This window comes from Monodon monoceros, unplaced genomic scaffold, assembly GCF_005190385.1.
Source record: "Monodon monoceros isolate NGI ecotype Baffin Bay Population unplaced genomic scaffold, NGI_Narwhal_1 Super_Scaffold_12, whole genome shotgun sequence".
Classification (NCBI taxonomy): Eukaryota; Metazoa; Chordata; class Mammalia; order Artiodactyla; family Monodontidae; genus Monodon; species Monodon monoceros.
In genome coordinates this window covers 116,117,269-116,140,679 of record NW_021703768.1, presented here as the reverse complement: position 1 = coordinate 116,140,679, position 23,411 = coordinate 116,117,269, and the positions used below count along the sequence as shown (strand labels likewise).

Below are 23,411 nucleotides of genomic sequence, written 5' to 3'. Positions count from 1 at the left end.
CAGGGATGTACCCGCTGTTCAAAATATCTTCTAAGGGGTGAAAAAAGACTCCTTAGTAATATTTCTTGGCACCCTCCCAAAAACATAAATGCAGTTAATTGAAGATTTAATGACTTAAATGAATGCAATGGCTCTGATTTTCTTGAATGTACCACTGTTATTTTTTTTAATCCATTAATAATTAAATAGTTCATGCCCATGGTATCATTGAGATAGGCAAAGACAGCAATCTTTTTTGAATTTCACTGTCCTATTAACAAACATTGCATTGACTAGATCCTAGGGCTTTCCTGACTCAGGGCTCTTCACAAACCAACGCTTCAGGGCACAGCTGAGAAGACGTTTTAGATGAACCTACAATTGACTAGCAGGTGCCACAACTTAGGATAACTTCGGTCCTACTGCCAAAGAAAACGAGAGGAAAAATGGTGTTCTCAATAGTGAGAGTGTTTTCCTGGAAAAGAAAAAGCCAAGAACAGAGAGGGACAGGGAGGGTCTGCAGGACAAGTTAAACTTGGTCCTTACCCGGGCACTCTGGCCAGCTATCAGCTGATCGTCTTCTGTCTGGACGCTTGTCCTGCTTCTGACATCGAAGTCTTCGGTCTCGAAGTCCGAGTCATCCAGCTCCTCAGGGGTCTGCCACCGAGACAGAAATCACAAGTCAAACACAACCCTAGGCCTCCAGCTTCCCCAGCCCTCTGGGCCCACAGCCTGATGTACAGACATCCAGAATTTTCTGCAGTATTTCAAACAGTCGTGAGGAATAAAGTTAAAATTGCTCGATATTTGTCTGAGACCCTGCTTTAGCTCATGCACGTGCCAGGCAGCCCGTTCAACAAACAGCAAGCAAAGGCACCACACCAGCACTTCCCAAAGGACACAGGTCCTTTATGGGGTTGAGGGTTTCAGTTTCTACCAATGAGTCAACACTCTTTGCTTGACAAAGGTTTTCACTTCTTAACGTACTTCTCCAACACCTGCATCTTAAGACAAAGGTGAGAGTTGTCCTGGGTGGAAAAGGTACTGTGTTAAAAATAGCAGTTTCATACAACATTAAGCAGATTCTTATAACTTTCCCATTTTATGACAAAAAGAAAATTAAATGAATTAACTAATACTGGAACTTCTCTTAGGGTACCAAAGGCTGATTTGAGAGGTAAAAATAAGCAATGTATTTTTATGTACTTACTTTTATTAAAGAGAGAATATGGCAGATAAGGTCTGAATAAATACCAAAGGGACCGATTACTGGTCCTACCTCTTTGCTTTAATTATAAAATAAAATTCTTATTTTGTACACTCTCCAGCCTCTCATGATTAGCTGCTGACTTGAAACATAATGTCATCTTCTAGAAGTTATCAGCAACAGGGCAGCAAGCAAACAGCTGGGGTTGCCTCTTAGCCCAGCTGGCCGGCCTGTGACAGGAGGGCAGTGAGGCGAGTCCCTCATCTGCACCAGGACCTAATCCAAGCCCAGCCCAAGGGCTTCCTGTGAGGAAGCATCCAAAACTGCCCAGAGTATGTTGGGTTTGTACAGGTGCAAAGGCCAGGCCTGCCCCTCGATGAGGAGGTGAGGACAGCCAGGGTCACTCGAGGAACCAGTGAGTCACATGGCAATGCAAGATCCTGGAGTCCTGCTGCCATTCGCCATTTTAATCCTGAGGTCACAGACACTTGAGCCTCAGTCTGTGGAGGAGCTTTGTCAAAGGGATGCCCTCGTAACAGGATCTCCACTTCCCCACCTTCCTCGATAGCCCATCACAGACCCAAGAACTGTTCTTGCCAAGAAAACCAAATATCTCCTATTCGTTCATTCATTCACTGAATATTTGTGTGCCAAGCACTGTTCTAGGTGCTGAAGGTACAAAATGACACAGACAAAAATCCCTGCTCTCACATATATTCTGATGGGAAAAATGACAAAAGTGAATCACATGACCTATTAGAAAGTGATCAGTGCTATAAGTAAGCAGTAGAGGAGGACTGTAATTTTATATCAGTGGTCAGGAAAGGTCTCATGAGAAGGTGACATTGGAGCACAGACCTGAAGGCAATGAAGGTGGGAGCACAGGAGGTACCTGGGGGAGGAGTGTTCCAGCAGGACGGAGTCACCAACAGAAAGGCCTGGGGAACTGGATGAATGGCAAGGCCACAGTAAGGGCTCAGCTCACTGCCCTTATGGCACAGTGCCAGCTGAAGCCCTGGGAGCAAAGGCAGGGGAGCAGTAGGAGATAAGGTCAGAGAAGTGACAGGTTCAGCTCCTCGAAGGCCTTGTGGGCCAGTGTAAGGACTGAGTGACGCGGCAGCCTTTGGAGAGTACTAAGCAGTAGATAACGTGATCTAACTGAAGCTTAAAAGGATCACCCTGGGTGCTCTGTGGATGAGACTGCAGGCACCTAGGGATGCAAATAGGGAGACTGGCTGAGAAGCAAGCAACTGCATGAATCCAGGTGAGAGATGCTGGTGGCCTGGACCACGGTAGGAACAGTGTTCAGAGTTTCTATTTATTGTAAAGGTAGATCCAACAGGATTTCCTGATAAATCAGATTCAGGGTTTGAGGCAAAAAGTGGAATCAAAGGTGAATCCAAGGTCTGGGCCTGAGCAAGTGGAAGACAGATTTGCCATCAACTGATAAGAGAAAACAGGGTGGAGAGAGATGAGGAGCTCACTTTGGGGAATAGTAAGCTTGAGGAGCCTGTTAGACAAGTGAGAGGCAGTAGGCAAGGTGGCTAGATGAGTGTGGACCGCAGAAGAGTCAACCTCTTGCTGGTTTTCTCACGTCTTTATGCACCAGGGGAATGAGTACAGTCAGAAAAGAGAGAGGTGAAAAACTGTGCTACAGGGTGTACCAGTGGTAAGGGGCTGAGAAGATGAGGATAAACCAGCAAAGGAGACTGAGGAGGAGGGGGGCCAGGAGATTTTCTTATAACAGGAGAAATAATGGCATGTTTGTATGCTGGGGGGAAGGTGCTGGAGGAAGAGAGAATGGGACCCAGTGCAGGGGACGGGCTCAGCCAGGAGCAGATGTTCTAACTGCCTCAGGATCCTCAGTGCAACAGGCACTGAGGCCAGACACGTAGGATGGGGCACAGATGGGGAGGCAAGCAGGAAGATATGAAATGCTCCCAGACTCTGTGGCTGTGTGGGCGAGGCTGCATGGCATCAAGGGCCCCCTGACGGTCCTGGGTTCGGTGACCCCACTCAGGGTGGCTGCACTTTTCTACACCATGCTCAGCAGGAGAAGGAATTTCACTAGGATTGTATTTTGCAAGGCAAACAAGAGGACAGAAAAGGGGGCAAAGGAGATTATACCGATGGACCAGACTCAAAGCTAGAAAAGGAGTGAGGCAAGGACCTGAAGGGCTGAGTGAGGGTTGCAAGTGGGGAGGGCCAACTGGCTGAAGATCCTGATGGACTCAAAGGACTGTTGGGAGTCACAGCACCAGAGACAGTGAGCTGATGGAAGGGGGAAACCTGACACTGGGATGATGTAGATACTGGTAATGACAAGGACTGGGTAAGACTAGGCAAGTGAGGTTGAGGTTGGGGGAGGATAAGACATCAAGAAACCAAGAGGCCCGGGGGGTTGGAAGGATGATTCCTGAATTAAAATCAAGACAATACAGGAGGAGTTAAACCACTGCTGCCACAGACCTATTTTGCCCTTGCTCTGGGCCCTCCCAGCTGACCACACCCCAGGTTCTATCTCACCAAGCCTGCCAGGGCCTCTGTCATACTTGCGCTCCAACACAGCAGTAAGTGCGCAAGAAACAGCTACTATATGCCAGGCCCTGGGCTGAACACGTTACCTCCATTTCATCCCATTAAAACCATCAACACCATCATGTGAGTCTCAGAAAGATGAGGAAACTTGCTTAGAGTCACAGACGTGAACAGGAATCCAAGCTGCCTGCCTGTTCCCAGGGTGTGGTTTCCTACAACCCGACCTGCTTCCACAGAACAGGCCCTGGAACGTGCAGGCATCCTGGAGTGTGTGCATACCAGCTCACTTAAAACCCCAAAGGCATTAATCTCAAACACCCAGTGACTCCTCATTATCATTTCTTCTATTCTCTAAGTGTCTGTCAGTATGCAAAGAACTTTGGAAAAATAGGGCTGTGTTTTACCACGACTGGTACACCGGACCCAGGGATCCCTTCACACCACTGAGATCTGGCTGCTGGGTTTAACCTTGCATTCAACCGGGCTACGACCTGCTGAGCATGGGTTGCTCTCTAGCACAGCAGCAGCCGTGAAGAAAGCAAAAAGGCTCCCCAAGCTCTCCCCCGCCACACCCCAGCATGTCCAGGTGACCTGGGCCTGCAGGGACAGCCATCAGCCAACCAGGCCATCCCTGAATTGTTCTCTTTCCTCCTCACCCCAGAGAGAAACGCAATCTTGCCCAAGCATTTCTACACTGCATACAGAATGGGTCCAGCCTAATGCACCGGCCTCAGAAATGGCCTCTGTTTCCAGCTGAGGGGGTAAAAAGTGGGACAGAACCCCTGCCTACCTTGGGAGGTTTGACTAGCAACCCATGAAGGTGTAACGGAAACACTCCCCTGACCCGACTAGATCGTCAGCATAGCAAAGCAGCTGTCTACTCAGCAGGCAGACCCTGCATTCGAACTGCTGGCTCTGTGGCTATGGCAGGGATGGCCCGAGCCTGGGGGAGGTCCAGGTGAGCCTAGGGGAGCTTGGCACAGGCTCTGCTCCCAGCTTCCAGAGCTGTTCATGCTCAGAACAGCATGTGAGGGATCAACTGCTATGGAAAGGGCAGCTGTGAGTCCCAGCGCAGCACACTGGGGATGATCACAGAGGAGTCAGTAGTTTCTCAAAACGCCTTTGTGCATGCTAATCCACAGGGGGCCCTAGACATTGTCTCAGATGGTGAGAACTGCTGCTGCCTCAGACAGGATGGGTCACATGGGGCCCAGAGCAGGTGGCACTTCCATTCAGCTACGGTGAGAGGGCTCAACGCTTGGCCCCGAGCCCGGGAGTTGCCACAGCCCCTCATTCTCACCCTCAAAACCCTGGGGTTCTAGCATCCTGCCTGCCTGCCACCTTTGAGGCGAGGGGTGCTCCATGTAAAGAAGAGCTTCAACCTGCATTAAGGAAATACTCCCTTCTCTGAAATTAACTGATGAGCCTTTATTTTCTGTAGTTTCCCTCTAACTCAAACGGAAGCCTCATATCTGTGGCAACTGTTTAACTTGAAGTAAATCGTCACGGCCAACTCATACTAGCTCCCCTTCTCAGCCCAAGTTTGGGCTCTAACTTGCAACTAAAAGTCATTTTAGACAACGTAATTAAATATATCTCATTCTAACAGCTTTTAGATTCATGGCTTTAATATATTGCCACTCATCTGCTGAGTTCCAAAATGATGCATTGCTCAAGTTTAGAAAATGATAAGAAAGAAGCTGTTAAAACATCTGAAATGCAGTTACTCACCCTTATCATCAACACCGCTTTCCTGATGTCCCGGATGCCATCGTACACCAGGCGTGAGGCATCGATAAACTCGTTCTCATCCATGGGCTGGGCGGGGTCTGAGCTGAGGGCTTCCACGGCCGCTTCCACTTGCTCGGTAAAACGTGGCATGACTGCGGAGAAGAAAGCATGGCAGATCCTGCTGGCCCTGCAAACATCACTGCTCTACCAGCCCTCCCTAAATCCCTCAGTTAGACACAAAGAGGCAGGATGCATGATGAAGAGCCTATGCTTCTACCTATGTGAGAAGTATTTATGGTTGAAATAAATCAAATGCTGTATTTTACAGACTCAAATCATCTTCTTTGTCTCTGGGCAGATTCTGCAACATAGGATTTACATGGTTGAGAACTGGGATTAACTTGAGGCCTTGCTAGAATGGGACCCTCCTTAATTTACTGTGTTCACTGACAGGAGATATAACTCAGACGTTCATCTTAAAATAACTCCCATTATTAATTGTGGGACACACATGAAGGAAATGTGTTTGTGAGGCCTTAATGTGGCTGACCAACTTCTCACAAATCTGACATACCTTCTAGAATTCTTGTCCTAAGACCGAACTGAGTCCCAGCGTCCTACTTCCTAACCACAGGGCCTGTACTAACTGGATGGCCTGGCCACCAGGCCATCTGTGTGTGGGGAGCACAAGGAAGGGAGGCAGCCCCCGCACCTGTGTTGGAGAGGAGCTTGGTGGCTTCCAGCACCTTCTCTGTGTAGACCCCTGGCTCATAGTTGTCCATCTCTGAGGTGACCACGTGAATGACCCGAGCAGCTCGGCCTCGAATTGCACCAGCTGTGCGGTCCAGCCCATCCACATCTTTCTCTTGGAGAGCAATGACGCATTTGTTCACGTCTTCCAAAATGTGATTCTCTGAGGAACAAACAAAAAAAAGCTGAATGAGGGAGGAGGCCTTCCACTAGAAGGGGACAACTAGTTGGCGTCTATTATTCATCGACAGCTCACTCTGTGCCAGCTACGGTGCCAAAAGCTTTACACGTATCATTTCACTCAAGAGACCAGATTAACTGTCCCACAGAAACTCAACCTGCAATCACCTCCAAGAATAACAATCTTTATTCCAGGTTTAAAAGAGACAGAGATGCCCATCTTTAAGGCACAGTTTTAAGCCAGGCGGAAAATTCAAGATCACAGAATCCTTAATAATTTCTCCTTCCCTTAAATGATTTCACTGGTTTTACATCCCAAACAAAGTCTAAATTAGAAGAAAAGGTTCACTGTAAGGTCTTATTCTCCCAGTTCCTTGCCCCTCCCTCCAGTAGATGCCGATGGTATTCAGACAAGCTACCAAGATGCCAGGACAGCTCTGGAACAGGAGAAGGCCCTGGAAGGCAGGTTAAAGTCCCCTCTGGAGGGCGCTGAGGGACCGCCCCTGAGGCAAAACATTCAGTAAACCACTCATGGGATGCAGGTGGGCCTGTTGTGTTATTTGAGGAAACCCTTGACTCCTGTTAAGCTGTCTAGTCATAAAAAAGGGAATGTTCTCACCACCAGGAACTGCAGAGTCTACCAACAGACAGCCCAAGTGACAGGGATGCCCACAATCCATGGGGTGGGTGGGTGAATGAGCAACACAAAGCTTCCAGGTCATTGCCTGCCCATTTCCTTGCAGCTTGGAAAGGAGCTTTCAAGACAGGTAAGAACTCTTAGAAGCAGTGTCTGTTAAAGACACGCTCACTTCCTTAAACCAAGAAAGTACCTGGCACAATAGGTGAAAGACTAATGGTTCTGGTTTTTCTGGAAGAGACAGGACAATTAGGGCAAATGTAATCTGTTTAAGAAACATCTGGGGCTTCCCTGGTGGCGCCATGGTTAAGAATCCATCTGCCAATGCAGGGGACATGGGTTTGAGCCCTGGTTCGGGAAGATCACACATGCTGCAGAGCAACTAAGCCCGTGCACCACAACTACTGAGCCTGTGCTCTAGAGCCCGCGAGCCACAGCTGCTGAGCCCACGGGCCACAACTACTGAAGCCCGCACTCCTAGAGTCTGTGCTCTGCAACAAGAGAAGCCACTGCAGTGAGAAGCCTGTGCACTGCAACGAAGAGTAGCCCCGGCTCACCGCAATTAGAGAAAGCCCACATGCAGCAACGAAGACCCAACACAGCCAAAAATAAATAAATAAAATAAATTTAAAAAGAAAGAAAGAAAGAAACACACCTGGTCATTTCTTTGCCATCCCTGGTTACCTTATGCTTTGACCTGTCATTATCTAGACTGGTTCCTGATTTAATTCCCTTCCAAAGTCATTACCCTTCCCTCACAGCCTCTGCTAACATACTCAGTCAAGTTATACATGACAGTGTCTAGTGGTCACGATGCTATTTCCTCTTATCTCAAGGAGAGCCAGAGGCAAGTGATACTTAGTGGATTCAGCAAAGAACAGAGCCACCACAACGCCCTGCCTTTGGGCTTCAAGATCCCCTGTAGGCTCCGGGAACAAGGCCCTTCATTTTGTAGTTCCCAAGAGACTGCGGGAAGGGACTTGCACCCACAAAACTAAACATACTCTTACCTATGATCCAGCAATTGCACTCCTTGGTATTTATGCAGTGGAGCTAAAAACTTAAGTCTTCATAAACCTGCACGCACATGTTTACAGCAGCTTTATTCATAACTGCCAAAACTGGGAAGCAATCGAGGCATGCTTCAGTAGGTGAAACGAAAAACTGTGGCACATCCAGACAGTGGAATATTATTCAGCACTTTAAAAAAAAAAAGTGCTATTAAGCTATGAAGAGACATGCAGGAACCTCGGGAGTTGCCAGGGGTTGGAGCAGGGAGGAATGAATAGGTGGAGCACAGAGGATTTTTAAGGCAGTGAAAATAATGATGGGTACATTTGTCCAAACCTATGAAGTATATACCACCAAGAGTGAACAGGAGTGTATATTACGGACTTTGGGTGATAATGAGGTGTCAATGTAGGTTCATCAATTGTAATAAATGTGCTACTGTTGTAGGAGATGTTGATAATGGGGGAGGCTGTGCGTGTGTGGCTGCCGGAAGTAGATGGAAAGTCTCTGTACCTTTTAATTTGGCTGTGAACCTAAAACTGCTCTAAAAGTCTTTTTAAAAAATAAAAATTCATCAATTAAAATAAATACCTTTCCAGGGAAAGCCAAAATATAGTAAAAATTTCTACTGCAGAAGGGAAAAGTGAATTACCATAAGATAGCTAAGAAGACCATAATTTAGCATGTGCTAATTCAAAAATTAGGAGACTTGCTAGAATTTACACCATTGCACTACTGAAAGAGATAACGTATTAAACTTTTTACATAAACCAATTTTAGGAGGAATATGTGAACCAATTATAAGAATAAATGGATTTAGAGCCCATGTTTAGATCAGAAACATCTTTTATATACAAACTCTCTACATATTAAACTAAGCAGACTGGTACTGAGCCTGCCTACCATACTAGGCCTTAGGTTAAATACTGCTGCTTTTACTGAATCTAACATTTGGGGAAGGGGAAGGAAAGGAATAAAAAGGAAAGAAAAGATGTTGCTAATGAAACTATGAACCAATGTTTTCTCATATCACTGATTTTTAAGACTCATCCTGGTATCAGGATTGTTAATACCAGGGGACGGAAAGCACATCTTAGAATCAATGAAGTATAGCATTCTTTGTCATTCATTAAACAAAGTAGCCCAAACTTCCACCAAGGATTTGTTAACCTTCATCTAGGTAAGTGTGTTTTTACAAATCAATTTAGATCTCCTTGAATTTATACAGGTTTTCTTCCAGCTGAACCCAAACCAGGGAAGAGCTTGCCATTCTTTAGCCACCAAGGAAGGCTTCTATTTCAGGAAGCTGACTAAAGTAACATTTTCCACCTTCATTGGGAAAGCCCCAGCCAGCTGAGGCCACTATATACCCAGGACACAACAACCTGCTCTCTACACTTGAGCCCTAAGGGAGAAGTGAGTTCCCACTGGACATGTGCAAATATGGGAGGGTTGGAGGTACCCACAACTAACTTAAACCATAAGTTACTTTACCTTAATTGAATTTCCAAGTAAACTCAGCATGGCTCCATTTTGAGTAGACATACCAATCTGTACCCCATTAAAAACTGATTGTTTAATACAGTCTTTATCTGTAGATGCTTCTAAAAGGAAAAAAAACCTACACACACACATACAACAGTCTATCTCCAAGGGATCACATTATGGACGTTAACATATCTGATTTTCATTTGAAAATCTTTCTAGAACTGCCTGCACAGATCTTCCTCATCCACATTAATGGCTGTACCGTACCCTACTGAACAGACGGAGGGGCCATCATTCATTTATCCAGTCTTCTCTTAGGCATTTTGGCTGAAGTGAACATCCTTGTACAGGTATTTTGGCAAACATCTATGTACACATCCCTGGGGAAATTTTCTAGCAATGGGAATACTAAGTCAAAAGGCATATATGTATAAAGTAGATGTATGATGCCTAATTGCCCTCCGGAACCAAGCCAACTGGCATTCTCCAGAAAGCCTTCAGTCCACAATGTCTAACAGGGCCCGTTCCGCCCTCCCCTTGCTCTGGATATCTTTATCAGTGCAGCCTTATGCATTCACAGGAGATGATAATATTAATACATTATATAGAGAACTTACTCTAATATTATGGAAAGATTCTGAGTGCTTGACATTTAACTAACTCTATAGTAACCACTTTTTAAAAATCACTATTAATTAATGTGGAAACCAGGCGCAGAAGTATTGAGTGACTTGCTCAAGCTAGGGGGCATGGGAGTCAGAAATCAAACTAACTTCACCACTTCCTTACCTTACTTTCAGTTTTGGATTTTTGCGATTAAACACAGAAACAAAAATTAGGTACAAAAATCCTTTTATTTAGACCAATCAGACCAAATTATTTGAGCACACTGACAATGAAGAAGAAGGAGTACAAATTACTACTCCTATGTGTTGCCCCAAAGTATCTAATGCATTATGTTATTTGTTTCCAAGAGCACTTGGTAAAGAAAAGTAATAAACCCAACTAGAACCACTCTAACCAACCACTTGCAACTTAAAAAAAAAGGTGTGTGTGTGTGTGGAGGATCAGAACTTCCACATGAAAGCAGAGTAAACGAATGAGAAAGTAAATTTCATTTCCATGGAAAATGTTTATCAAATACAATTCAAATGAAATTCAAACAGTCTTTATCGCTTTGATAAATTTCAAACCACTGTCCTTAAGGGATTGGTCCATATAAATATATTCACAGTTTGCTGAACGCTCTGTAGCATCCTAAACCACCTCCAATATTTACAAGGAAACCTTCTGAATAGAACAGCTTGGGGAACAGGGGTCCCGCTCCCTCTCCCCCGGAGGTGGCTTGCATGTCCCTCTCTATTTTCAAGTGCCACTGGCATATTTGATACACAGTGACTCAAGTTCCCCCTGCCCTGCAGCCTCATGAAACACTGGCATCAGGGTCTTAATGGCTTTACCAGGTTACACACAAGATGACCATTAATTTTTGAGACACAAATTTAGGATATAACTTGTAATAAGCACGAGGGAACTTCTGGAACCAATGGGACAGAATATCCAGGAACAATGGAGATAGAGCAGCAGAGGGTCCTTTCAGTCCTATCCCCTAAGTAACTTCCCTTTGGATGGATTCTCATGAGTGGGCAGGGCTACAGCAAACACACAGGCCCCAGGGATTTCAAGGGGGATTGATGGTGAAAAATCATTACTAGAACTATTCCTCAGAACCTATCACACTGCCATAGGGCCACAATATCCCAGGACACAGTAAAACACCACCACTCCAAGGAGTCAAGCAGCAGTCTTACTTTTCATTACATAAAATTTTATGAAGTCCACCAACATTAAGCCAGACCCTGTGCTGGGCACTTGTCCTGCAGCCCCTTACTCAGAAACATGCCCACCTTGCTGACAGACTACTGAGCCTCTGGGTAATAGGAGTGGGCAGATCTCAGCTTCTGATATAAAGACTGCACACAGTACTTGCAGATGACGCCTGCTCTCCAATCCACGGGGCACCTCTAGAGAGGCTGTGAGTTGTACAAGGGCCAAGGACTGGGGACCAGTGGGGGCCTGCCCGGTTGAAAATGGGATTCCTCTCAATGAGAGCCAGTGTATCAGGTGAGATGGAGAGACATCTCTAGTCTGCCACATAAAAAGTGCTAAAGCTGGGCTTCCCTGGTGGCGCAGTGATTGAGAGTCCGCCTGCCGATGCAGGGGACACGGGTTCGTGCCCTGGTCTGGGAGGATCCCACATGCCGCGGAGCGGCTGGGCCTGTGAGCCATGGCCGCTGAGCCTGCGCGTCCGAAGCCTGTGCTCCGCAATGGGAGAGGCCACAACAGTGAGAGGCCCGCGTACCGCAAAAAAAAAAAAAAAAAAAAAAATAGTGCTAAAGCTGCCATGGGTGAGGTAAGTGCATAAGGGTATAAAGGAGTCTGAATGTTAAAAATTAACTGGTCAATCCAGTAGAACTCTGCACAGGTATCTGCTTGTCTCTTCCCTTCATCCCATGCCCCTAAAAAGCACACCATAAAAATCAAAGGAATTGTGAATAACAGTCTTGTCCTGTTAATTATTTAATTACTTGACACTGCTAAGCAAGTCTGTGACAAAACATTAGAGAAACACACTAAGGTGGATCTTTAAAATTCAGATGCTCTGAAAGCACCACCACTTTCTGAGAGGGCTGTTCTGTGTTTTTATTTGCTAAATAGAAACTGTCTAAACTCCTTTCCATCAAGTCAACTCTTCTACTTTCCCACATTTGCATAAAAATTGAACATACTCACCAGACAAAAGTGTATCTGTTAAAGAATCTGATTTCTCTTTATTGTTCTTCTGTTTTATGTCATATACCCTAAAGATACTGCCTGGATCCCACTAAATGCTACTGCAAAATCCCTTTTGTTCTCTGATTTGAAGAATGTTGCATGAGGGACATTTGATTCTATTACATTTTATTTTGCTATAAGAAGGCCCGAAAACCCCTTGAGACCAAGCCTTACTTGGTAAGTGAGTTTAGGAATGTAATATCTCTCTCCGGAGGGGGGCTTTGTATTTAGATATCAGAATTTGTTGTTTGCTTAAAAGTGTGCTGTGAAAGTGGAGTGTTTTTCTCTAAATCTATGAAAAAGAATAATTCAGTACTTCACTGGGGAAAACAACAGAAGGCCAAGATTTCCCAAAAAAGCAATTCCTGCATTTTTGGCACCTGCAAAGATGTGCTTACAAATGGGTTTTTTGTTTTAAAGTACCAGCACCTGCAATTTGGCAGTCCTGCAGCAGCATGATTTACCCCCTTGTTTTGCAGTTTACGGATTGCCTGCTCCCCACTATCTCAAGTAGAGCCAAAGCTCCAACCCCAAGGAGAGCGAGCAGACACAGGGGAACGTTATTATGCAGAACACACTGTCACCTTATATAGGTCACTGCTGGAGGACTGTGCTGTGCATGTACTTAAGCCCCGCTTCTGTTTCAAGCCCCATTGGCCACTCACATCTCCCACATTCCAAACTGTGGTTCCCTGGGGTGACAGGTAGTTTCAGCCCTACAAGTACCAGCCATTGACTCTGCCCACAGCCACTGGCCTCAGGAAACCTGGCACCTCCAGAGAGCAAGCAGTGCAGTCGAGGGCAGCAGAGGCCTGTTAAATGGAGAATGCATTTATACTTGCTCAACTCTAAAAAGATGGATTGAAACTTATCTCTGCGATAAACAGGGAATTGCAGTTGACAGACATTTTCTATATGAATGCAATTTACTATGTCATTACCAGTTTATGTTTATATAATGAAATCAACTGTTTTTGTGAGGTCAATTACCCAGATTTATTTTTTGTAAGTTCATAATTAAAAGGTACTTAAATATTTCCTCTCTGTTTTCTATCTGTGCATCATGCAGACAGAGTCTTTCGAAAAGTAGGCAGTTAAACTACGATCTTTTCTGAGGGAGAGAGAAAGAGAAGCTTTCCAAGGGGAACAATTTTTACAAAAGAAACTAAAGCTATGATGTTGGGAATCCCTCCTCCTAAGTCTCATAGGCTCATAACAAATAACCACAGCCAGGACACAGGTGTTTTTTCTAAACACAGCAGCAGCAAGAGAGGTGGATGGCTATGGTGTTGTACAGGTCACAGCTGCAAGATCTTACTCTATATAAACAGAGAAAAACCTCTGCCAGGCAGATTACTAATTCACACTTCTAAGATCGAGACCAGCCCCATAACAAGGGAAACAACTCCAACTCCAAGTCCCACTGCTCAGGAGTCAGTGGTAGCTTTTTTTGTTGTTGTTGCTGTTTTTAATTAAAATGAAAATCAGCACAATATTATTGCTAGAATAATTTACCTGCCCATACTTGGGGGCATTTTGATTGCCCATTATTGTAACTTAGGTGAAAGTAATTATGCACAGCCTCACATCCTTCTCTGGGGAATCAGCTCATTACCTGAGACAGCCAAGAAGTCATCAATGGAAGTAATGTCATCGACAGCATCTGTGAGAACTCGGACTTGTTTTTCCCACTGTTCTTTAAAAAGATCCATGTTCTCTTGGGCCAGTTTACTCTGTGGTTTTGCTGCTAAAGCCAATGCAGCATTGATAACCTGCAAAGACATTAAAGTTCATTGTTTACTCTTTCAGAGTCATGAAAATAAAACAAGTGAGACAATTTGGTCAGCACAGTGTCTATGCTTTGTCTCCTGTGCATTTCATGAGGACGCATGATACCACATGCTCCACTGTTAACAGTTACAAAAATGAAGTAGAGAAGTATTAAACAACAGGCTTTATATGTGAATGGAGAAGTAATACATCTGAAATACAGTAATACACTGGAACTATGGATGATAACAAACAAAAGTATCTCTAATCTCTCCACCCTGTGATAACAACTCTTCACAATTTTTGACATTATATTCCAGGCTTTTTTTTCCCTCACATACACACGTTATGTGTGCCAAATGAAAAAATACATAATTAGAATTTTATGCTACATAAAACTGACTATTCCTGTTTCTTCTTTTAAATACTTCTCCATATCATTAAATGTATGTTAAAAAACATTAACTGTTCATTATTCCATCTTATAGATGCACATCACTATTCTGATTATACGATACCGAGGTGTGTTCCAGTCACCCACCATTCTTAATCTTGTGATGAACATTTGGCATTTTAGGTTCTGGGTACATTCTCAAAGTACAGAAAAAAAAATATTTTTTTCTGAGATAACTGTATTTGACATATAATAACTTCACAGAAAGTATAACATTTATTAAGTTTAAAAAGTAATTTCTTCTAGAATAATAAAAAGTAACTACTTTAGGGAAAAAAAAAACAGCTTTACTGAAATATAATGTTATATACCAAACAAGTCACCCATTTAAATTGGAAGATTCAAAGATGTTTGGTATATTCAGTTTTGTAACCATCACCACAATCATTTTAGAACATGTCCATCACTCCAGAAAGAAACCCCATATCCACTAGCAGTCACTCCCTATCTCCCTGAACCCTGTCTCCTGGCAACCACTAACTTAACTTCTGTCTTTATGGCTCTACCTATTCTGGACTTTTCCTTAAAATGGAATCATATTAATATGTGCATTTTTGGAACTAGCTCCTTTCACTTAACATGTTTCCAAGGTTCATACATGCTATAGAATGTATCAGTATTTCATCCTTTTTATTGACAAATGATATGTCATTATACAAATTTATCACATTTTCTTTATCCATTCATCAGCTGACAAACATCTGAATTCTCTCTACTTTTTGGTCATTATGAATAATGCTACTATGAACATTCACATATGTGTTTTGTTTGTTATCATTATTCTTGAATATATAACTAGGAATGGAACTGCTGGATCATATGGCTAACTTTATGAGGAACTGCCTTACTGTCTTCCAAAGCAGTTGAACCGTTTTTCATTCCTACCAGCATGTATGAGGGTTCCAATTTTCCCACATCTTCAACACCTGTTTTTCCTTTTTCCTTTTTAAAAAAATTTTAGCCATCCTAGTGGATGTGAAGTGATATCTCACTGTGGTTTTGATTTCCATTTCCCTGATGGCTCATGATGTTGCTTATCTTTTAATGTACTTGTTGACCACTAGTGTATATTCTTTGGAGAAATGCCTTTCAGATCCTTTGATGTATTCAGTAAATGAGTGAATAATAAAAGTAAGTATGAAAAGGAGCTGAGAGAATAATTAGTAAGATTTCTATGTACAAGGTGCTTATGGGTTATTGGAAATAAATGTGTTCATAATAATGCAACTCTGAAGGTAAGCAAAGACAAGAGGAAACTGGTGGTGATGGACTGGACATCTAGAAGAGGCAGAACAATAAGTTATCACAGAGTCATTTGGGCATGCTACCTGAGGGCTGGAGTTTGAGATGATGTTTTTTCGGTGCTACAGAAACCACATGCCTTTAGGTCATATGTATAATTCCTAATATACTGGAGAGGTATTCAAGAGTGTGGTTATCAACTTAGCCCCCCCAACCCCCCAAGGACTGTAATCAACAAACTAAAGAAGAATCAGACCCATTTGACTGGTGTAACTATTCCTCTTCCCTCCTAGATAACTGGAAGGGATAGATTATCAAGACTATCAATTATAGATTCATAGACTTTGGGGACTAGGCTATCCCAGTTATTATTAATAGCCCACTACTTTCAAAAGTGAATGAGTTTGGACAATAAATTATTTGGAAGAAGAGGTATCCTATCTTTCCCATGTGTTATACTGTGGTCTCCCCTATTTTCATCGTTCCCAGGCTTGTTCTTTGACTCTTTTCCCTCTTCCCTTCGTTTCTCACTGGGTGATTCAACATTGTGGACTACTCTTCATTAATTAACTCATTAATTCACTAATGTATCAATGAATCAGTGTGGAGCTAGACTTTGTAAGAAAATCTGGGTGAAGAAAATGTTTCTTAAGAGAGCCAAGTAAACACGGGTCAGGGAATTAATTATATGTCTTAAATATTAAGATAATTTTCCCTTACAAAGAGAAAATTGCGCTCTTTGTTCTGTAATACCTTATATATAATGGAGGAAAAGGACCTCGTCTAAGGTGAATTTTCTCATTCTGATTACAAAACTGCTTACAAAGGACACGATAAATACTAATTTCTGATGAATTAGGAATAGAAAGATACTTAACATCCTACTTCAAATAATTATCCAACATGATACTTAGTGGTGAAACTCTAGAATCATTACCTTAAAAATCAAGATGTTATTGATCAGAACACCTACTGTCACCATTAGTTAAATAATGATCTTTCTAGCTAATGAAATAAAATGGGAAATGGAAATAATAATAAAAAGCTGTTAGAAAGGACACAAAATTACTTCTCAATGTAGATCATCTTTCTTTATCTAGGAAACTTAAGTGAGTTAACTGAAAAAACTCTTAGAATTAATAGGACTTCATTAAGTTAGTTAGAGACAATATAAATATAAAAATGAGTAACGTTTCTATATACCAGAAAACAGGACATAAAATGAGGGGAATATTAGCCCTTCATGAACGCAATTAATAGAAAATATGTGGGATTAAATCTGTAAAGAAACCCAGAGGACTGAAGTAACAAAAATGACTAAATTTTTCTGAGGTACATTAAAGAAATGTGAATAAATAGAAACACAGTCCATGTTTAGGAGTAGGAAGACTGACCTATTTATTCACAAATTAATCTGGAACAGTAAATAGCTGAGAATTAGCAAAAAGATATTAGGGATAGAGAGCAAGAGTAATGAAGAGGGACTTCCCTGGTGGTCCAGTGGCTAAGACTCCGTGCTCCCAACGCAGGCAGCCTAGGTTCGATCCCTGGTCAGAGAACTAGATCCCACATGCCGCAACTAAGAGCCCGCATGCTGCAACTCAAGATCTCACATGCCACAACCAAAAGAGATCCTGCACGCGGCAATGAAGATCCAGTGTGCCGCAACAAAGACCCAGTGCAGCCAAATAAATAAATATTTTTTAAAAAAAGAGTAATGAAAGGAGTTAAAATGTAATACAAAGCTAAAGTAACTGAAAAGAATAGTCTAAAAACAGACCCTATCATAGAGCAGAATTCAGTGTATGATAAAAGTGACATCACAAATCAGTGAGGAATGGCATATTTCTACATTTGATACGGGCTATTTGGAGAAAAATAAAGTTATAGCTTCACTTCACACTTATATTTATGTGCTAAATAAGATTGTTTCCAGATACATAATGAATTAAATTTAAAATAAGCCTAAAAGAACGTGTTTATTTATGCATTTACTGAACATTCCTCATGTCTTAGAAAATTCTCTATTTACATCTGTATTTAAATATACATGACAGATGAAGTATATATAGTGTTAGGTAAATCAGTAAGGAGAACACTAAAATACCGGTAGAAAATGGGGTAAGACATCAACAGCCTACCTAAGGTAACCTACAAATCCCTAGGAAACAACTAGAGGGAAAAGTTTACTCTCACTTATAAATTAATGAGTCACTATTCTTGCTCATTAAATTTGCAGAGAGCCCCAAACTATGCACTACCACCATATATACCATGGCAACTTTTTAAATGCTACCGTTGGCTAAGACCTCCAGTACAACACTGAACAGGACATTCTTGTCTGGTTTCTGATCCTAATGGGAAGTATTCAGCCTTTTATCATTAAGTACGATGTTATCAGGCTGAGGAAATTTTCTTCTATTACTAGTTTACAAAGTGTTTTTATCAGGTCTGGATGTTAGATTCTGTCAGATACTTTTTCTGTTTCATTTCCACCATTCTGGCTACTTCTTCTGTGTCTCTTTTGCTGTCTTGTCTTCCTCTACTAATGCTGAAGTTCTTCAAGGCTTGATCCTATGCTACCTTCTCTCCTCATTCTACACTTCTCCCACCTGTGAGCAATTTCATCATATGATTTTACATACCACCCATCTGCCAACTACGCCCACATCTCCAACCCAGACCATTCGTTTTAGCCCCTAAGTCATTTCCTAGCTACATACCCAACAGCTCTACTCAGATGTCTCAGACATTTCAAAATAAACATGTCTAAAATAAAATTCATGATTTCCTGCTCTGAACCATGTTGAATGGAACTCCTTGAAAATCTTGATCACTCAACTTCAAGTGGACTCATAGTGTTGGGGACAGCAAGAGAACTAGATTTCCTTAGTCCAATCAGTCTCTTCCTCTCCTCAAGTCTGAACCCTAAAAGAGTAATTGTTCCATACCTTCTCCTCAAACCTGTAACACTTCTGCCAGCATCATCACGCTCGGCTTATAGTTCTGCTTCCTATTTAAATGAGAAGATGAATGCAATCAAAAGAGAATGTCTATAAAATCTTTATCACCACACCTATCCATTTACCTGCATCCATGCCACATGCTCTATCTTACCTCTTTTTACTTATGAATGTTCCTATCTATGCTCCTACCAACCTTGCCACTTGTCCACTGGATCTCATTTCTTCTCCTCTACTCCAGGACAATGTCCTAGCAATTCTCTCTGCTCTATTCTTTATTACCAGTTTTTCCCTTCTACTGGATTATTTCCATCAGCTAAACATAGAAAAATGCTCCCGACTAAAACTCAAAAGCAAAAAACATTCTCAACCCCATATCTACCTCATGCTATCACCCCATGTCTCCATAATCCTTACATTTAATTAGAAAGAGCTGTCAACTTGCTATACTCAATTCATCTCTTCTCTCTTGAATCCACTCCAGTCAAGCTTATCTCTCCTAAATTTCTACCTAAACTTCTTTGCCCAAGATCACTTGTGATCTCTATATGTTGCTCAATCCAAGGATCAGTTCTCAGGTCACATTCTACAACCATTTTACATGAATAATCACTCTTCCTAGAAATACTTATCCCACTTGTCTTCCAAGACAGAGCCAGCTTCTGATGCTCTTCTGGTCAGTAACACTTCCTCAATCTCCTTTGCTGGATACTGCTCATCTCCCCAAACTCTAAATGTTAGGGAACCCCAGTTTTATTTCCCAGACCTTTTTACTCTGGGTTTACACATTCCATTGGTGAACTTATTAAGTCTCATGACTTTAAGCACCATGTATGTGGTAATGGACCTCACATTTATATATTTCATCCAGACCTCTTTCCTGAACTTGACTTTGCTTCTTGCATGTCTAACAAGCACCACCAAATTAACATAAATGACAGCTCCATCCTTCTAGCTACTTAGGATCAAACCCTGGAATTCTGGGCTTCCCTGGCAGCGCAGTGGTTGAGAGTCCGCCTGCCGATGCAGGGGACACGGGTTTGTGCCCCGGTCCGGGAAGATCCCACATGCCGCGGAGCGGCTGGGCCCATGAGCCACGGCCGCTGAGCCTGCGCGTCCAGAGCCTGTGCTCTGCAACGGGAGAGGCTACAACAGTGAGAGGCCATGTGTACCGCAAAAAAAAAAAAAAAAAAACTGGAATTTTTCCTGACTCTTCTCTTTCCCCTCCACTTCACAACTAATCCTTCAGTAAATTCTACCTTCAAAATATATCCAGACCCTATAACCAGTGCTCAACACTTCCACTGTACTCTTGCCTGTTTTGGTCTCCTATGCTGCCGTAACATAATCACAAAACTACCTGTGCTTAAAACACATATGTGTTATCTTACAGTTCTGAAAGTCAGAAGTCTAAAATGGGTCTTACAGAGCTAAAATCAAAGTGTCAGCATAACTGTTCATTCCAGAGTCTCTAGGGGAGAATCCAGTCCTTGTCTTTTCCAACCTCTAGAGGCTGCCCACATGCCTTGGCTTGTGGCCACATCACTCCAACTCCTGCTTCCATGATCACATCTCCTTCTCTGATACCAACACCACTGCTTCCCTCATATAAGGACCCTTGTGATTATACTGGGGATGCGCCCAGATAATCTAGGATAATTTAACCATTTAAAGATCCTTAGTTTATTTACCTCTGCCAAGTCCCTTCTGCTATATAAGGTAACATATTCACAGGTTCCAGGAATTAGAAAATTGGAGGTGGGGGCAGCACAGTATTCTGCTAACCACAGCTTCCTAAGGGGTCCCTCTGCTTCTATCCTTCCTCAGAGAAGTCAGAGAGACCCTGCTAAAACCAAAGTTAGATCATGTCAATCCTCTACTCAAAACCCATCAATGGCTTCCCATGTGACTCAGAGTAAAAAGCCAAATGTTTTACCATGGCCCTAAAAGGCTCTATACCATTCACACTCCTGTTACATACTTGACCCTCCTTCCTCAAAGCCTCTATATTTGCTGTTCCCTCTTCCTGGAGTGCTCTCCCCTCAGACACCCTCTCTGGCATGTTCTGTCATCTCCTTTCTGGTCTTTGCTTCTACATCACTTTCTCAGTGAGGTCCTTCTTGACCATCCCAACCATGCTATTTAACACACACACCAACATTACATGTTACATTAGAAGAGAAGGTCTCGAATCAACGATTTAAAACCTTCTAACTTCAGAAACTAGAAAAAGAAGGGCAAATTAAACCCAAAGCAAGGAGAAGGAAAAAAATAACCGAGTAGCAATTAATAAAATACAAATTACCAAAGCTCACTCAAGAATAAACAGCTAAATGTTTAAATAAATGATCTGAATATCATTAAACCTAATAAAGAAACTAAATTAATTGTTGAAAATCTTCACACAAAGATAACTCCAGGGACTTCCCTGGTGGCGCAGTGGTTAAGAATCCACCTGCCAATGCAGGGGACACGGGTTCGAGCTCTGGTCCGGGAAGATCCCACATGCCGCGGAGCAACTAGGCCTGTGCACCACAACTACTGAGCCTGTGCTCTAGAGCCCGCAAGCCACAACTACTGAGCCCGTGTGCCACAACTACTGAAGCCCACACGCCTAGAGCCCATGCTCCACAACAAGAGAAGATATGGCAGTGAGATGCCCACACACTGCAACAAAGTAGCCCCCACTCACCACAACTAGAGAAAGCCCACATGCAGCAACGAAGATCCAATGCAGCCAAAAATAAACAAATAAATTTATTTAAAAAAAAGAAAACTCCAGGCCAGATGGCTTCACTGATAAACTCCCCCCAAACATTTAAAGAAGAGTACCAGTTATATAGACTTCTCAAAAAAATGGAAGAGAGGGAAACACTTTCCAACTTTTATGATATGGAAATCAGACTTTACAAGAAAACAAAACAACAAACCAATACCAATATGCAAGGCTTACAAGGAAACCAGAGTACCTCTGGAGGCCTGTTACCTGCAGGCCTCCATGGGAGGGGGGAAGGGAGGAAAGAGGTACAGAAAATGCTGAGAGAAACTTTTAGTCAGAAGCATCTCCTTTTAGCTCTTCTGTGCAACTGCTGTGTAAGAAGATTAGAGAATATCGGAAGTGGAAAAGTGAGGTGATTCAAAGGTAGATGGTCCTATGATTGTGAAATAATACATGAATGAGAACTTGAGGCCACAGGCTTCCCTGGCCCCTATGCCTTGGATGCTCATTTAAGAGCTATATATTTTCTCATTACCTATATAGACCAGGCCTGTCTGGGTTTATGCTTATTTGATGATTGTCAAGCCTGTTAGCCACAAAAATGATCAGCATTCCCACAGAACAATGGGAGAAGCAGCAATATGGAAGATAAATCTAAGGAGGCAGAAGAAAGAACCAACAATTTTATAAGTTCTTTCTCAATTTAGTGAGAAATACCCAAAAAAAAAAAGACAAAGAGGGCTTCCCTGGCGGCGCAGTGGTTGAGAGTCCGCCTGCCGATGCAGGGGACACAGGTTCGTGCCCCGGTCCGGGAAGACCCCACATGCCGCGGAGCGGCTGGGCCCGTGAGCCATGGCCGCTGAGCCTGCGTGTCCGGAGCCTGTGCTCCACAATGGGAGAGGCCACAACAGTGAGAGGCCCACGTACCACCCCCCCCAAAAAAGACAAAGAAATGTAGATAAGCAGCAGCTTCAAATACTTAATTCACCCTTGCTTAAATTTCCAAGAAAGGCCATACGAATTATCAACTGTCAGAAACATGCCGTTGGCAGGGTTTTTCTGTTTTCTTTTGACCAGCATCAGGTGAATTGAAAAACTAAAGTGCTTTAAGCAGCTACCATGCAGTAAGACTTGAGCACATCCATGAGCAAGATGATGGGGGGGGGGGGGGCATGGGGGGTAGAGAATTAGGTTCTTTCCCCAAACAGATTTTTTTCCTGATAAAAGCACGTGAGGCTGGGCTCTCTGCTCAGATGGAGAGAGGTCCCCTTTCTGATGAACAGTGCGATACTGCAGACACAAAACAGAAGGCAATGCAGGGAAAGAGCTGACCTACTTTCTTTCCTACTCATAAATCACCAAAAAATGTGGGTGCTTTTTTCTCCCCCAAGCAACAAAATAAATCCACTCTCAGGTTACTTTGCCTGAACTCAACTTTAACACCGCAAATATCAAGAGTTAAGTCGCTTAACTACTAAAAAGTTAGTACTTTAGAACAGAATTTCCCATTTCCAAAAATTAATTTGCTATTGGGTGAACTGAAAGATGGAGAAGAAAACTCCTCTACAGGTTCCATCTGTCACTTCTCCTCTCCAGAAAGGAACAATAAGGTCTAGGAACCAACTCCAGACTGTAGGTGGAGCCACAGAAAATCAGCCCCCAGGAGAGGGGCCAGGGCTGCCTGAATGCAGCAGTGTGGGTGTGAGACCTGAAAAACAAACCGGAAAAACCCAGTACTATGGATGGATGCTGACAGTAGCCTCAAATAAAGAAACATACACTTTAATAACTTTTTGTCTACATGCTACAGCATATTTAGCCTAGTCAAGTTGATTAACGTGCCTAGGGTTTATCAAACAAGCCAGTGACCCTGGAAGAAAACACCTCAGGACTAGGACCCCCCGATG

The 23,411-nt window shown here is 43.0% G+C and overlaps 1 protein-coding gene across 1 annotated transcript in view; it reads right to left on the bottom strand.

The window, feature by feature from the left end:
- CTNNA1 (catenin alpha 1) overlaps nt 1-23,411 on the bottom strand; it is a 166,390-nt gene that overhangs the window by 5,497 nt on the left and 137,482 nt on the right. Inside the window, exons 11-14 of the mRNA XM_029215977.1 lie at nt 13,972-14,128; nt 6,168-6,368; nt 5,456-5,607; nt 526-636 (exon numbers count right to left, since the gene is read on the bottom strand). Coding sequence (XP_029071810.1) covers nt 526-636; nt 5,456-5,607; nt 6,168-6,368; nt 13,972-14,128 — 621 coding nt within the window. The remainder of the gene's footprint in view (nt 1-525; nt 637-5,455; nt 5,608-6,167; nt 6,369-13,971; nt 14,129-23,411) is intronic.